Raw genomic sequence first — 15,371 nt, forward strand, 5'->3', positions numbered from 1 at the left:
ACTATGCCAGTAATCCATAGTCCTGTTTAAAATGTTTTTTAAATCGGTTTATTGAATTCATGAGTGGGAGGCAGTAATACATGTGTTTTTTATCTTAAGTCTGAAAGCTTCATCATGACAACAAAAGTCTTTAACCACTGTGCATTTTTAATTTAGAAAAGGCATAAAGCTGATAATGCGGTGAACAAGAAACAAACTCAAGGTAGGAAATTTTTTAAAGCCTATTAATTGTGGGTTGGGGGGTAATTTTTGCAAATGGTAGTAATGTAATCTGAACTGCTGACAGAAAATTGAGTGGAAAATTGCTTATGCAGATTACTTCAAAATTTGGAATCTAAACAGTTGAAATAACAATTTGCGGTCACATTAGCGCCACAAAAGGGAATATGTTCTAGATTGATTTTATGAGGTTTCTAAGAAACTTTAACATTTACTCATTTATCACAGGTGATGCCGTACCTGTTAAAAGAGCATAATCACCACTATATTTAGCAGGTCTAGGTTATGATGAAAAGTCTATGCTTTTCTAAGTATACAAATCATAATTTTTTTCAACTAGCAAATATTGAGTAATTTCATTTTCAAAAACTTGGAATGTGATTTTTTTTTTTTTAAGATTATAATAAAGAAAAGAAGTAGTATTAAATTGGAGGATTATTTTAGCTCAGAAAGTGAGGGTGATGTTAGCTAATATGTCCTAAACATGCTTGTCAGGTAGGAAGTCCAAGTTTAAGTTCCTGCTTTGCTGCTCTAGCTTTTCATGTTACTTGTTCTGAGGTATCCCTCTCTTGATAGAGCTGGTCCTGTTTTTAAAGACAGGAAGGGGATTGAGTGTCATGTGAATTTGATTGCAGAAAGTATGAAAAATGCCACAAAGAGGATAATCTTATATGGAAACTTTTTTAAATAAATAACAAACATAACTGTAAGATTTTTTAGGGAGGGATGTAGTCATTGACTAAAGATAATCAGAATTGTTGAGCACTTCTAACCACAGGAAATGTCGCTAATTTAAAAACATAAATTTTGAAGCCTACTTAAGTTGTATGTAAATCTTAAAGTTTACTGTAAAATTCATGGGGGATGGAGCAGGGAAGATAATTTATGAAACTGCAGAGCATGTAACTCAATAGTAGGTATGGAGAGATTAGGATAGGGAGACAAGTCTATTGACTGAAAGCACTAGGAATAGAAATCTCCAGAGAACAGGACTGTAGAAACAGATAACCTCTTATCTGTACATAAAAAACAAAGGAAAGCTTAATGTAGACATATAAAATTCTTTCATCACACACTCATAGCTTTTGAGACTGCAACCAGCAGTTTTAGGTGGCAGTGAATCGTGAAGTGCCTTTTCAATTTTTTTTTTTGTCCAGAAGGTACAAAGTTTTACAGTAATAAAAGACTTGTTTTATTGGCTTTCCTGCCTCTTTGCCTGGGTTACCTCTTGTTAGGCTTTTTGGTAATTGTTTCTAAAATTCCTCAATGTTCCATGCATGCAAAAGAGCATCTTGGAAGTTGAAAGTGTAATGAGGATACATAAAGATACTGCTAGCACTAAGAAACAAGTTCCTTAAGCTAATGCAGGTTCATTGGTACAACACGAATCCTAGTGTACTCTCAAAGCAATATTTAAATGTGTTGTCAAATATAGTCTATTGTCAAAGCAATAATTAAAAAGTTAATCAGTATGGTACTCTCTTACTTTGTTTTCATGTGTTCAGCAGTTCTGTAACCCTGAGAAGTAGCAATGTGCATAGTACCTTATATATCCAGCTCCACCTCTGGTTGTCTTTTAAACATACAAAATTGTTCATGAAATGAGATGTGCATGTATGGATTCTGTATATGGGTTTCCCTCCATCTGTTTGTTCCTTTAAGACCATCTGTATCTCAGTGAACTTTAAGTAATAAACTTTCTAAATTTCCATTACTATAAAAAAAAAACTTTTGCAAAGGATTTGATTTATTAGGCTGCATTAGGGATGATTTTTGTTACCTCAGGCTGCATATATCTACAGCAGGACGCTGTCAGACACTCTGACATGATGAAATGTGCATTTCTGCAGTGTGGTGAAGTAGTCTGTGTACGGCAGATGGAGCATGCTTTTGAAAGTTAGTTTTTAGAAACAGCTGAAAAATGGGAGATACAAATGTGAAAACCAGACTGCAGAAGACTTCATGGCACAAGTTCTCTAGCCGTTATATAAAAGGTGCCTAACACCACCACTTATTATTTTGTTCTCATAAGAAAATTGATTTAATTGAATGTCAGTGTATGTTAATTGTGCTTAAAAGCTTATTGCATCAAGCTAGGGTTAGAGCACTCTTGAGATTTCAGGTGTCTCAGCATCTTTTCAAGGAGTCTGACATCCATTTGTGAGCTGATTTTTAACCAGCTGTACCAGCAAGAAACAAATCCAGAAAGAAAAACTGACGCTTTCCTTCCATTTAGTGGGTTAAACTGGCTCATCAAAGGGTCCGACAAACGCCAGAGGCAATGTGCATTAAGCAGCGAGGGCAGGCAGCTTTGCATGGGGTGAGGGCAGAACAGGACCTTCCCTTCCGTAATGGCAGCGCTAAGTTAGGTCAGCTTGGCTGCGCGTGAAACAGCCATAGCATGTATTTCAGCAGTGCAAGTGCTTCTGCAGCCAGAACTTTTTAAGAAGCCCTTGGCCACCTCTGGCAGCTTATTTACATTTCAGATTTGCAGAATTCGACTGGCAGTTATTTTACTATAGCTATTCGTGAAGCGTAGTCACCTGGATTGCTGCAAGGTGTATTTTTAATCCTCATCAGTTCCCGCACCTGGTTGATACCATGGCCTCAGAAACAGTATTGCTGACACAAGGGGATGGAAGTAGGTAGTTGATGGAACAATTAATTACCCCATGTCTGGGCTTCCTTAGGACAGTATTACAACCAGTCTTCACTCTGGATCTGTAGTTTCCTCAATGAAGGGAAATGGTTTGTCAAAATAGATTTACTGTCTGAGAGGGAGACTGCTCCATTTACTATTGCCCTGAGCATACCATACCGTAGCACTAATAAATCTGGGGGAAGGAAGGGTAAGAGAATTTATCTCTTCCTAAAGAATTATTAAGCAGGTTGGATAATGACTCGCAGAAATCCTTGAGGTATACAGGAAGAGCCGTCAGTTTGGGCAAAACCTCAAGGAAGACTTAGATGTATTCCCAGATTTTCATCTGCTTTTTTGAAATCAACACATGCTTGCATAAGAATTGGATCCTGATCAGGTACTTAGATAAGCATCCTGACAGTTTGAAAGCTGGGAGACACAGAGAAAGAGAACAATCTCTTGGAGCCATCTGACTATTGATACATGGCAATACCTTTTCTTTCAATTTCATTTTCTTTTTGCACATCAGTTTTCAATAGTTTTGTAACTGGTGCTAATAAAAAAAAATCACCTTTATTAATCTCTGAAAACACAATCTTTTTTAATTAATGGGCAAACAAGGCATGGGTTTTGTATCATAGTAGCAATACTTAAAACCGGAGTAGTGGTGTGGGCTTGCAATATTAATTGCTACTGCCAGAGAAGATCCATACTAAATCTTACACTAAATGGCACGGGTTGATTTTGGGGATTATGGAGGATATGACTGCAATGATCCTAAAGTTCTCTGACATGCCATTAACACTAGGAACAGCTGAATCCTAAGAAGGCTGCTGGTGGCTTTTTATGAATCTTTTTTGGATGAACCTCATAAATGTTCGAACTGAGAAAAAATTCTTGAATTTATTCCTGCCCCCCCAATAATCATAACTTTTTTACTTTGGAACTTTGTATTCCAATTACTAATTTCGGAAACACCACATTATCACACAACCTGTATCAGATTTAGTTGATTCTCAAACCCTGTAAAATGATCTGATTGACTTTGTAATAAGCATCTATGGCACAAAAACTATTATGCAGAATATGTGCTGTATAATTGAAATTTTTGACCTGAATTTGTAGAAACAAAGAATGCTGTAAAATGCTGTGTAAATGAGCTGTGATTCTGAAGGAATCTAACACATACTTCTATACTGCAGTTAGACTGTACAACTGGAAAATTATTTCTTCTTTTTTCTTTTTTTCAGTACTACGAAACGGTGCATGGGAGATTGTCCACTGGGAAAAGGTGTGTGTTTATGTTGGTGACCTTTAGAGCATAATGCAGATCTAATGTTTGCTTTATTTCTCCAGATAATTGTCATTGATAGGGATTAACTGGTATGATGGGAGATGCGTGATCTTTTGTATTTCATTTTTTGTTTGTTAACACTTGCCTCTTAAAATGTACTTTTAAGTCAAGTCGGTTTTGATTCATGAGTCAGGCAAAACTGCCATTAAATGGTGGGCTTTAAGTTCAGTGGAAAAATAACTTGAATAATATGATTGACTTCGGAGTATTCACATGTGGCAAAATCATACAATTCCTTAGTACTATTTGGTGTGCCAAGGCAGAAACTTCTTTCTGGAAACTAGCTACTTTGTGTATTTGCTAAACTTACTTGGCTTAAACCATGAGAACTTTAAAAGACCGTTATGCAGTAGTTAGGAAGGGACTGTTAAAGGTAGCTTTCAATGACTAAATGTTATGCTGTCTGTCTAGTCCCTTAGTTTTATTGCTTTCCATACCTGAAAGCTTGAACAAAATTTGACCCGTAGTAATTTGGAGGCAAGGTTCAGATGAAATTGATTTATGTCTTTGGAGAAGCAAGGATGAGGTATATAGTGTGATGCAACAGAACTGTGATCTTAGGGGAGATTAATTCTTCTTTAACTTAACTTCAGTCTTCTAATAAAGTATTTTACAATAACTAGCCAAAGTGAAAAACTGCATTGAGAAGGTCAGGATTGGGCCTATTAAAGAATAGATTTCCAAAGAATTCCAGTGACCTTTGAGTACCTAATACCTATAGGCTTCTCTAAGTGTGTGACTTTCTAACAGTCTTTCTAGCAAATTCAGCAGGTAAATATTTACTGTGCTTAAAACAAAGGGATAACATATTTTGTTTGAGACCATTAACCAATTCCCAGTTTTCTTTCAGGTAGATGTTGGAGATATAGTTATAATAAAAGGCAAAGAGTATATACCTGCTGACACTGTACTGCTCTCATCAAGGTAGAGATGCCCACTGATGCTTATAGTGTAGAGGCTGGTTTCTCTACCCTGCATTTATTTATTTATTTATTTGTGATTGCTCCAAGGAAATAAGGAATAAACAAAAATGCTGCTGTTCTGAAGTGTAGTCTTTTGTTCATTTGGGCATTTATCACTTCAGGCAGTGTTTCTTTAAACTGTGACAATTACAGTTTTAAAATTACACTGGCATTTAATTTACCGCTAAGAAAAACTTAGTATGTTATTTTGTTGTTGGATATAATACAAAAAAGGCTGATTCTCTGTCTGAAAATTGGACTTCAACTGCCATATTTAACCAGGTTGGCTTTTTGATACGTACCTAACAAATTGCATCCTACAAATAAAATTAAAATGGATATACTACAGGGAACAGAAATGTTTATAATGGATGTAGTCACTAGTTTGATAGTTGAATCAGGAAAAAAAGTGAACATGAGATGTGAACCATCAAATTAGCACTGTCTTTATGAGCTGAGTATCCACTTTATTCTCTGATATATATATTATTAATTATTTCAGTGCTGAAAGAGACTTATTTTATAGCATGTAATGCCGTGACTTTTTACATGGAAAATCAAAGGTTGTTTATCATCATTTCCTTGGACAGTTTTACTTAAGAAATCCACATCTTATGTGGAAGATGCACATTTTTCAACATCTATTTGATCAGGTCAATAGACAACATATTGTAAGAATTTTTTTAATATTGAATATTACTTAAATATGATTAATTGTATGTTGATACTACTGTATGTGTATAATGCAACTTCCATATTTTTTCTGGCACAAGCAGAAGCATTATTGTGATGTGTATGGTTATGGATTAGGTATAAACTCTCTATGATCCCACTGAAGTTAATGAATCCACTCATACATAAAATTAATAAGGTTAGGATCTTACGCGTTTCTGTGACAGACTTGGTGTAGACTAGTACGTTGTTTATTCAATCTTCCATTATATCTCCAAATTAAAATGTAGCTGTTTCTAAAACACTCCTATTAAGTGTAAAGTGTTGCCAGATAATACTGTAAATTTCCCCACAGTCTGTCTTCAGTACTAATGATTGTTATAACTTAAGATGTTTTTGTGTTGAGTATCTCCTATAAATCTTTTACTTCTGCACTTTGAGAAGCATTTATAAATTTTATTGGTGCTTCTCCACCAAGATCTTCATAGGCAATACACCATGCAGCAAAGAACACTTGTTCTGTTGGCCAGATAATAGCTTCTGTCATGCTAACCCTAGAGTTCTGCAAACAAAACAGATTACATCCTCTCAGAGCAACTTCTTTATATTCTTGCTGAGTAAGCTCCTAGATGTCTTCACTGTTTTGCCCTTTTGGATTTGAGGTCACTTGCATCACAGTGTTCTCCAGTTGTAGTTTACACACAGAAAAATACCAACTGCCTGCAGAACCTGCGTTCTGAGCCTTGTCCCTCCTCAAGGAATCCTACATCAAGTGTTGATAAATTGAAATATTAGTTAGCTGCTACTGGACTTGTCAAGACTGTTACCTCTTTGCTTAACATCACTTTACTCCCCTTATCAGAACACACTGTCCCAACTATGACCATTACTCATCCTTGAATTTTCCTGTCAGGTTTTCCTCTATGATCCAGTTTGCGAAGGAGATTCCTTGAGTCATGATTTTGTTTCTGGGCCCAGTTCAGGCATTTCCTCCAGCTAAAACTTCGTTCTTGGCTGCAGCAGGACTCTAGCAATATAACACTCCTTCCAGGAGAGAAACCCTGTGCTACTACATTGCCTCTAATTCTGCCTGCATACTGGCATGTGCTCTCCTTCTCCACCTCTCATCTCCGTGGCCATGCATTCTCCAGGAAGACAGTCTCATCAATTTTGCTTTCCAGGTGTTTATTGATGCCCAATTACATTTTAGATTTCAACAGCAATGTGAGCCTGTAGACCTGGTTTTAATTCATACTAATAATATTTGGTTCTTATTCTCTAGAAACTGCTGTTGCTGGTAAAAAGATCTTAATTATTTTAGGAAACTACAAGCTCTTATATTGGAAGTACACAAACCTCGGAGATTGAATTTTGCTTGGTTCTTGCTAGTTCAGTGTAAACTGAAATTTACAAAGCTGAAATAAAATATAAAATAATTTTCAGAATGTCTACATAGAAAGGTTCTTGTCACCTGACTTTTCTGAAAAGTTGGTGGAAAATCTTTTGTTGTGGCTTTTATTTTTTTAATTAAGGTACAGAGTGGCTAGAAACTTTGTCAGTTGAGAAATAAGCATAACAGCTTTTTATTTTTACTGTACAATACCGATGTGTTCTGCAGCTTAAAAGTGGTGCCTTACAGTAAAACAATCGACTTGAGTAAAAATGAAAATATTCTAGCTCTTTTCTTTCTGACCTGATTAAAATAGATTTTGAAAAAATTGTCATCAGACACTTTTAATTAACATGTATTGTTTGTATAATAATTTCAAACTCTGTCTTTTTGTCTTTGTTCATTTTTTGGGTTTTTTGTTTTTTTGTTGTGTTCCCCCCCCCTCCCGTCACTTATTTTTCTGTTCTAATCATTTTCAAACTGGGATGTGTAGGTGGCAGTAGGGGAAGTAGTGAAAGTGACCAATGGGGAACATCTCCCAGCTGATCTCATCAGTCTGTCATCAAGGTTAGAATAAACTAGTTGCACAGGATACGTGTACGTGGGTCCTCATATACCAAATATGAACACTGCTGTGCGGATAATCTTTGCTTTGCTGTTCACCTTTCATCACCAAAACCCAGACATTTATAAAATTAGAAAGGGTTCAGTTCATAAAAGTACAGATCATTAAAGTGTAAATACACGGTAACACTCCAAGAAATGAAAATTTGTTTCAGTCCTCTCTGTTTTTACACTATACCCATGAAATTTTATTAGAAAACTTATCATTGAATAAACACCAGGATAAATATACGTTTAAATCCTTAGAGCAAATTAAGAAGAATATACGTGTTTATACCAACCCGCTATTTGCGGCAAAGAATATAGTTTAATATTGATAGGACTGGTAGAGGACCCTCTGCACAAACTTGGATGTTGCACAATCTCTGCTGCATGCAGTGGCGAAAGCAGCGCTGTTCTTGTGAATTGTGACAAAATGCATGTTTCTTAGACACGTCAGCTTTATGCTATTGTCTGCACTGTTACCGCACTTTGTTTTTCCCTAACAAATCAATGGGCCTGCCTCGATCTAACTGTAACTTACTTACTTTGGAGGTCACTGCTATCTGTTACAGTAATTACAATTAAGCATGTGTCTCACTTGAAATGTCTTTGCTGCCTTAGTGTGTTTTAAAAGTGCTTCACAAAAATATTGTTTGTTTTTTACTATTAACTAATAAAAATGCTAGAATTGTAATGATGTTTTATACAGGTGACTCCATTCAAATGATCTAAACAGAAGTCATTTACATATTTAGAAAAGTTTGCCAAGAAGAAAAAGCTAGCCTGAATGGAATTTGATAATGATTTATCACATTTTAATGCTTTTGCTTTACAAAGATGTTAAAATAACCTACATAACTTCATCCTGCAAGCATTTTAAATCTAAGTTGCTTATCAGTAGCCACTGTTGCATTAAGAAAGGAAATTTTAAAAAACACTTGATGCTTGAATTTCATACTAGAAAGAAGGAAAATATTAAAAGCTTTCAAGTGCTGTAGAGAGTAAACAGCTATTGGTTTCATTTGTAAAGAATTTTTAGGACTTCTCTATTCCATTACAGGATCAAAACTTCTTTCTATTGTAGGTATTGTAGGTATCTGTAGTAGGTATTCTGTCCTCATGTCCAGAAAATGGGAGCTGAGTGGAGTAATTCAGAAATCCTGACTGAGAGACCTGTTCTTGTTTACTATCTACTTGCAGAAAAGTTTTGTCCTTCTGTACCTCTGTTTTCCTTCTATAAAGGTTGTAATATGTTTTAAAATTGGAAAGTATTTACAAAAAATACTTCTGTGTTACACATCAAAAAAATTGTATTGAAAAAATAAATGCAATAAGCCTTTTATCAGTATATGTCAAATAGATTAACTAGTAGTAATGTTCTGCATAAGCGTAAAACTTTTAATTTATAAAAAAGCTTTGGAAATTGCATAGAGGACAGATATATTTCAAAAGTTGTGTTATGTTATGCATGTAAGAGAACCCTTTATAAGAAAACTCATGTCTAAACTACTGCTGCCTACAGTAGTAGGCACTACAAATCATTTCTGGTTGTATCTTAATCTCATGTAAAAACTTAGAAAACGTACAGCATTTTTAGCAGTGTTTCATCTGAGAGAGGTTTTGGCAAACTTTTCTGAAAATGTAAAGTACTGTTGATTGTACAGATTTGGCTGTAAATTGTTGTAGTTCTGAAGATTTCATAAGAAAAAAACAATTGCATAAATAGCTATTAATAGATTACAAGTTCATGGATTTTGACATTATAATTTAAAATTAAGGATTTTTTTTTCTTAATAGTGAACCACAAGCTATGTGCTACATTGAAACATCTAACTTAGATGGTGAGACAAACCTAAAAATTCGACAGGTAGGAATTTCATTTTTGAGAATATTGCTAATATTATTTTACTCTATTACTGCTTATAAACATATATTTTGACATTAATGGCCATTCTAGAAGACTGTGAAATCTTAATGGTTTGAATAAAAACCTGTGGGTTATTGACATCATAAAAGTTTTTGTTCAATTAATTAAGTGGAAAGAATGAGCGGTTACTCCTAAGCCATACCTGGCACTTTGTTTTAGGGATTTTCTTTGGGAAAATAGGTGGAAAGAGTTGTAGTCGGGTTTTGGTTTTGTTTTTAGAGGATAGATGAGGGAGAAGCCCTGAAGAAAGAAGCTGACAGTGCCAGTATTGTCCTTGAGAGACAGGTAGGGAATGACAGTTTTTGACTGAGTGTGCTGTCTCTATGCAGAGACATTCTTGCTGAGTTATACAATGGGTTATGACACTGTCTTCATCATGATGTTTTAAGATACCAAGGTGACTTTTTCACTTTCTGTAGCATCCAGCAATGTGACAGCGAAGTGTAGCAGTCCCGTTTTGTTCCCATAGGGATATAGGTTTTCTGGTTTTGCACTATCAGATCTATAATATAGAGAGAGATATATATTGGAAAGTGTTGTTTTTTAATGTCATGACAAACTAATTTTGTTTACAGGGTTTGCCACTAACATCAGACATAAAGGACATAGAAAGCTTGATGAGACTTTCAGGCAGAATTGAATGTGAGAGCCCAAACCGACATCTCTATGACTTTGTTGGAAACATCAGACTGGATGGGCATGGGTATGTAAATCCAAGGAAGATCATCGCTATATGTTGTTAAACTACCAAAGTTAAAATAGGAATAGTAAAGTCTTTACTCTGTTAAGAGTAGAGAAGTAAAAATCTTTTCTGATGTATTCTTTATTAGACTTTATTCTTTAACAAAACTTGAGGGGTAAAACTGTACTTGTAATGTCTACAACTTGAGTTTTTGTACTAGTTGACCTTCATAAAGCAATAGCTATTAATAATAGAAGGGAGTGCTAATAAAATTCTAATAGTTTTGGAATATGTACCTAGTAACTCACCTCTTAAGCATCTCATTCCTTGCCTGTTAAGTTTCTATTATAGAAACTGAATAGAAGTAGTTTCTTGTCTGTTTGTTTGTTTTGTTTTCTTTTGTTTGTGTAAGTCTGGAGTGGAACTGAGTCCATCACTATATACCTCAAATTCTTCTAATTTGGTAGCTGAAAGACATTTAATACTTTAGCTTCCTGAAAGTATGTTTCTGTAAAGAGAGACAACCTCAGTGCAATTACATGCTTGTAAAACTGCTTCAAAAATTCTTAAAATACTTAAGTGCTTACCAAATATTGATATTTGGAGTTTTCTATGCACTCAAACCAAATGTGACGTATTAGGAGTACAGAACTGTTGAGTCCTTCATTCCCAAAGATGTACAGGATTTCTTTTTTATTTCGTAGGCATTTATTTCTCCATATACAATATTATTCACATTTGTGGTTTTACACTGATATATATAGCACTAACTAATTATTAAATACTTTTTTTTATATTCCATTTTTTATTTACTGATTTCTTACAGATGCATTCTGGGAGTTTTCAGTTGCAAGAGTGTGGATCTATTATAATTCCACTGTACTTGTGGTTAAGAAGAGAAAAACATTTACCTGTAATTCTTCTCTGAAGGTAATGGTTATAATAGATCCACACATTCATCCTTCTTCCCTGGCTAGAGAGAAAAAACATATTTGTCGTTTTAATCTAATTATTTAATTGTGAAATTTGATTTAAAAGGGAAGCATTGAAAGCACTGATGGCTATTATACCTCAAGAATGTGTAGGAGCATGCCATCTGCTGGTCAAGCAATTTGTCATTTGAGAAATTCCGTTTTGGAATATAGTTCCTGTGCAGTAGGATAGTTCCAAAAGTGTGGCTCTAATATAATATTTAACTTCAGTGAAAAAGAATTGCAGGTAAGTAACTCTTTTTGGATCCTGACCTTATTTCCAACCTGAAGAATCAGGGATGAGTTATCTTTCTGCTCATTTTAGAGGTAGCACAGGTTCATCTAACTGGTATTTTTTTATCTAGACCTTTAAGACCTTCCTACCAGATAATGTAGATCTAGCAGTTGTGATTTCCACTTTATCCACTACCATCTTAACATTTTTGCAAAAGCAGTGGAGGATACTGTAAACATATCTCCCTCTTCTGTCTTCTTTTCCCTTCAGATAACTCAATTGGAGTGCCATAAATGTTGTATCTAGTTGACCTTTTCATTCTTTCCTTTTTTCCTTCATGGGAAAGCAACTAAAAAACCCAGAGGTTCTCTTTTTTTTTTTTTCTTTCCCCCCACCCCCCCTCCTTTTGTATAGTCAGTATTCAAGGAGGTGGAACTCCACTACAGTCATATTGCCTTTTGGCTAAATCTGTGGACTAAAAGAGGCCAAAAAATTTTTCGTCGTATCCTCAGCTTTTGAGTGTGTTAACTCTTATCTGCAAAGTGTGCAGCCCTTTGTTATGCTCATGAATATACAGAAGCATGTCACTTGGTTTCTGGCAGTAAAGACAATTAGCCTAGAGAAAAGGGAAAAGTTCTTTAGCCTGGATAAATTTGAAATTATGATTAGACAACGGCTCAGAGGAAAAGGATGAGCAAGTTAAAAAACAAGGGCAGGTACTGGTTAGCCAGACCTAAAGTAAATGTTTTCCTGAAAACATTCTTAAGAAAATTTTGGATAAGAGTGAAGTATGCTTATTAAGAAAAACATTTTGATACGTAAACTTTCAGCTGTGTCTTAGAAATTATTATCTCTTAAAATACCCTTGATAGCCCTGGCAGAAAAGTATGCTGAAAGGGTGTTTCCTCACTGAGAGCATCCCTTACCAAATACAACCCAAATATGTTGCTGAGGAGTCATTAGTTACTGTAGCATACAAGAATTAGGTGAGTTGGAGCAGTTTTGAGAAGGCCAAGGCCAGGAAATGGAGACTTGAGAGCTCTATCAGGTCATTGCACCATCATGTCATTAGAGAGTGGGGTGAGATCACAGTGTTAAGGATCAGCATGACACCTGGCAGATCTGGGCTTTTTATGTCTCTGGCTGTTTTGCTGTCTGTTTTTGTCTCCTTGGTCTGTGCAGCAGTTCTGCTGGAGACAGCTCTTGCTGGCTGCAATCCCAGTTGTCTTCCCGGTAACAGACCCTTGAGAATAAATTCCTGTCCCGCGTTGGAGAAGGGTATCCATTTGAGAGCCAGTGTCCTGATGGAAAAAAGAATCAATGGATCCTGCAATAAAAAGGACATTACTGCATATTCTTCACAGTTTTTAAGAGGAAGATCAGGAGGTGGCAGGAAGAGTCTTAAAACTTAACTGACTCTTCAAGGAATAGAAGAATTAAGAGTGGAAGATTTTGACTTCTGACTTCCTACAGACTCTTGTGTTAGTAGAAGGGACAAAAAGTCTTTTGGCATGTCCAGAGAAGGTCCACAGTGGGAAAGGTTTCAAGTTTATCTGTGGGGAACTTAAAAATAACTTTCTCTGCTTTTCTCTGCCTTTCATCAAGCATTCTTGTTAATGTTAATAGACTAAAAATGTCTAATTATTCTTGGAATTACATGTAATTCATTCCTTAACCGAAATGTCTAGCTATTGTGCTGATGGATGGACCAAAAGTCTTAGAATAATTCTGATGCAGGAATGACAATAAATAAATATAAGTGCAGAAGCAATCTTTGGCAAGAGGAGTCCCTCTTAATGATTTTTGTAACCCCAGCAATTCCTTTCATATTGGGAGGGGCGTTTATTGTCTTAATTTTGCTATTATACAAATAAATCTCAAATACAAGAGCAGTACAGTTCAAATTTAGAAAGGAAGTAAATCTCAGTATGTTTTATATTTCAGTTTTCTTTTTCCAGTTTCTTCTTTTGATGAAGTGCCTGCACCTGGAAATTATTTTCCATGGCAGTATCATTAAACATTTCAGTTGGTGAAACATACTTACTTGGTGGGGAGAGTTATTCCTTAAACAGTCAGTATGCTCCATATTAGTTTCCTAGAAAGTAGGCGGACTAAGTTTGAGTGGAGCGGTGTTTGTTATTTGCTTGGTTTTTATGGAAAAGCACTCAAATATTTTTTTCTATTTCCTGCAAATTAACATTGCCACTGTTAATTTTAGGGGAGGAAGAATGTGTTGTTTCCTCTTTACTTGCAGTCTTTGAATCTTAAAAGGTTGTGTATGAGAAGAGAGAAGGGGACGTCACAGAATCCCAGAATCATTAAGGTTGGAAAGGACCTTCAAGATCATCAAGTCCAACCATCAACCCAACACCACCGTGCCCACTAAACCATGTCCCAAAGTGCCACATCTACGCATTTTTTTTTTTGAACACTTCCAGTGATGGTGACTCCACCACCTCCCTGGGCGGTGTATTCAAATGTTTGACCACTCTCTCAGTAAAGAAATTTTTCCTAATACCCAATCTAACCTCTCCTGGCGCAAATTGAGGCCGTTTCCTCTTGTCCTATCGCAGTTACTTGGGAGAAAAGACCAGCACCCTCGTCACCAGAACCCCCTTTCAGGGAGTTGTAGAGAGTGATGAGGTCTCCCCTCAGCCTCCTCTTCTCCAGACTGAACACCCCCAGTTCCCTCAGCCGCTCCTCATAAGACTTGTGCTCCAGACCCCTCACCAGCTTTGTTTCCCTTCTCTGGACACGCTCCAGCACCTCAGCGTCCTTCTTGTAGTGAGGGGCCCAACACTGAACACAGGATTCAAGCTGCGGCCTCACCAGTGCCGAGTGCAGGGGCACGATCACTTCCCTACTCCTGCTGGCCACACTATTTCTGATACAGGCCAGGAGGCTGTTGGCCTTCTTGGCCACCTGGGCACACTGCCGGCTCATGTTCAGCCGGCTGTCAACCAGCACCCCCAGGTCCTTTTCCGCCGGGCTGCTCTCCAGCCACTCCTCCCCAAGCCTGTAGCGTTGCATGGGGTTGTTGTGACTGAAGTGCGGGACCTTGCACTTGGCCTTGTTAAACTTCATACAGTTGGCCTTGGCCCATTATGCACCAAAAAAAATTTATTACCTGAAACTTACTCACTGAGACTGACTGTTCTTTGTGCTGCCAAAAATGTTACCAAATACCATGGCTTCCTCAGACTCTTCATAGCTTATGTATCAGAGATATAGTTGCTGTCATTAAGCAATTTATTTGTAATTCTCATGATGTGTTGGTTTCAAACAACTGTAGAGATAATAGTTTCAGGTAAGAATGACAAACACTAGAGCACTATTGACAAGTATGAACTGCTAGCTGGTATTTATAGAAAGAAAAGTGCTAAAATAGGGTCTTGTCTCAGGAAAAGAATAATAAATATCTAAAACTTTTTATGTCTTAAGAAAAACCTGAGCTACAGTATATGTATAGTCAGCTGTCTGAATTTAAGACAGTTAAATGTTTCCAACATCTTATGAGGTTTTGTTGCTCATTTACTCAGTGGAGTTCTAAAAGAATAACACAAATTTGCTTGGTTTTGCAAGTTAAAGAAGGTGCAGGAAATACTGTTGTGAATTTTAAACAACCATGTTCGTAGAGGATATTTATTTCACTGGAAGAGTGAATTAAGTAGAGAGCTCAGAAAATTATTTCACTTAAATTGATTTTCCAAAG

At 36.3% G+C, this 15,371-nt stretch overlaps 1 protein-coding gene across 2 annotated transcripts in view; it reads left to right on the forward strand.

The window, feature by feature from the left end:
* The window catches only part of ATP8A1 (ATPase, aminophospholipid transporter (APLT), class I, type 8A, member 1), a 107,641-nt gene that overhangs the window by 8,831 nt on the left and 83,439 nt on the right, over positions 1-15,371 (forward strand). The window contains exons 4-8 of one of the 2 annotated variants that reach the window (XM_010288963.1): positions 157-202; positions 4,111-4,151; positions 7,732-7,805; positions 9,642-9,711; positions 10,347-10,474. In XM_010288963.1, the coding sequence (XP_010287265.1) occupies positions 9,655-9,711; positions 10,347-10,474 (185 nt within the window). In that variant the 5' untranslated portion in view covers positions 157-202; positions 4,111-4,151; positions 7,732-7,805; positions 9,642-9,654. Of the gene's footprint in view, positions 1-156; positions 203-4,110; positions 4,152-5,064; positions 5,139-7,731; positions 7,806-9,641; positions 9,712-10,346; positions 10,475-15,371 lie in introns of both variants that reach the window. The other variant, XM_010288964.1, reaches the window with a different exon arrangement.

Source organism: Phaethon lepturus, unplaced genomic scaffold, assembly GCF_000687285.1.
Source record: "Phaethon lepturus isolate BGI_N335 unplaced genomic scaffold, ASM68728v1 scaffold8196, whole genome shotgun sequence".
Lineage (NCBI taxonomy): Eukaryota > Metazoa > Chordata > Aves > Phaethontiformes > Phaethontidae > Phaethon > Phaethon lepturus.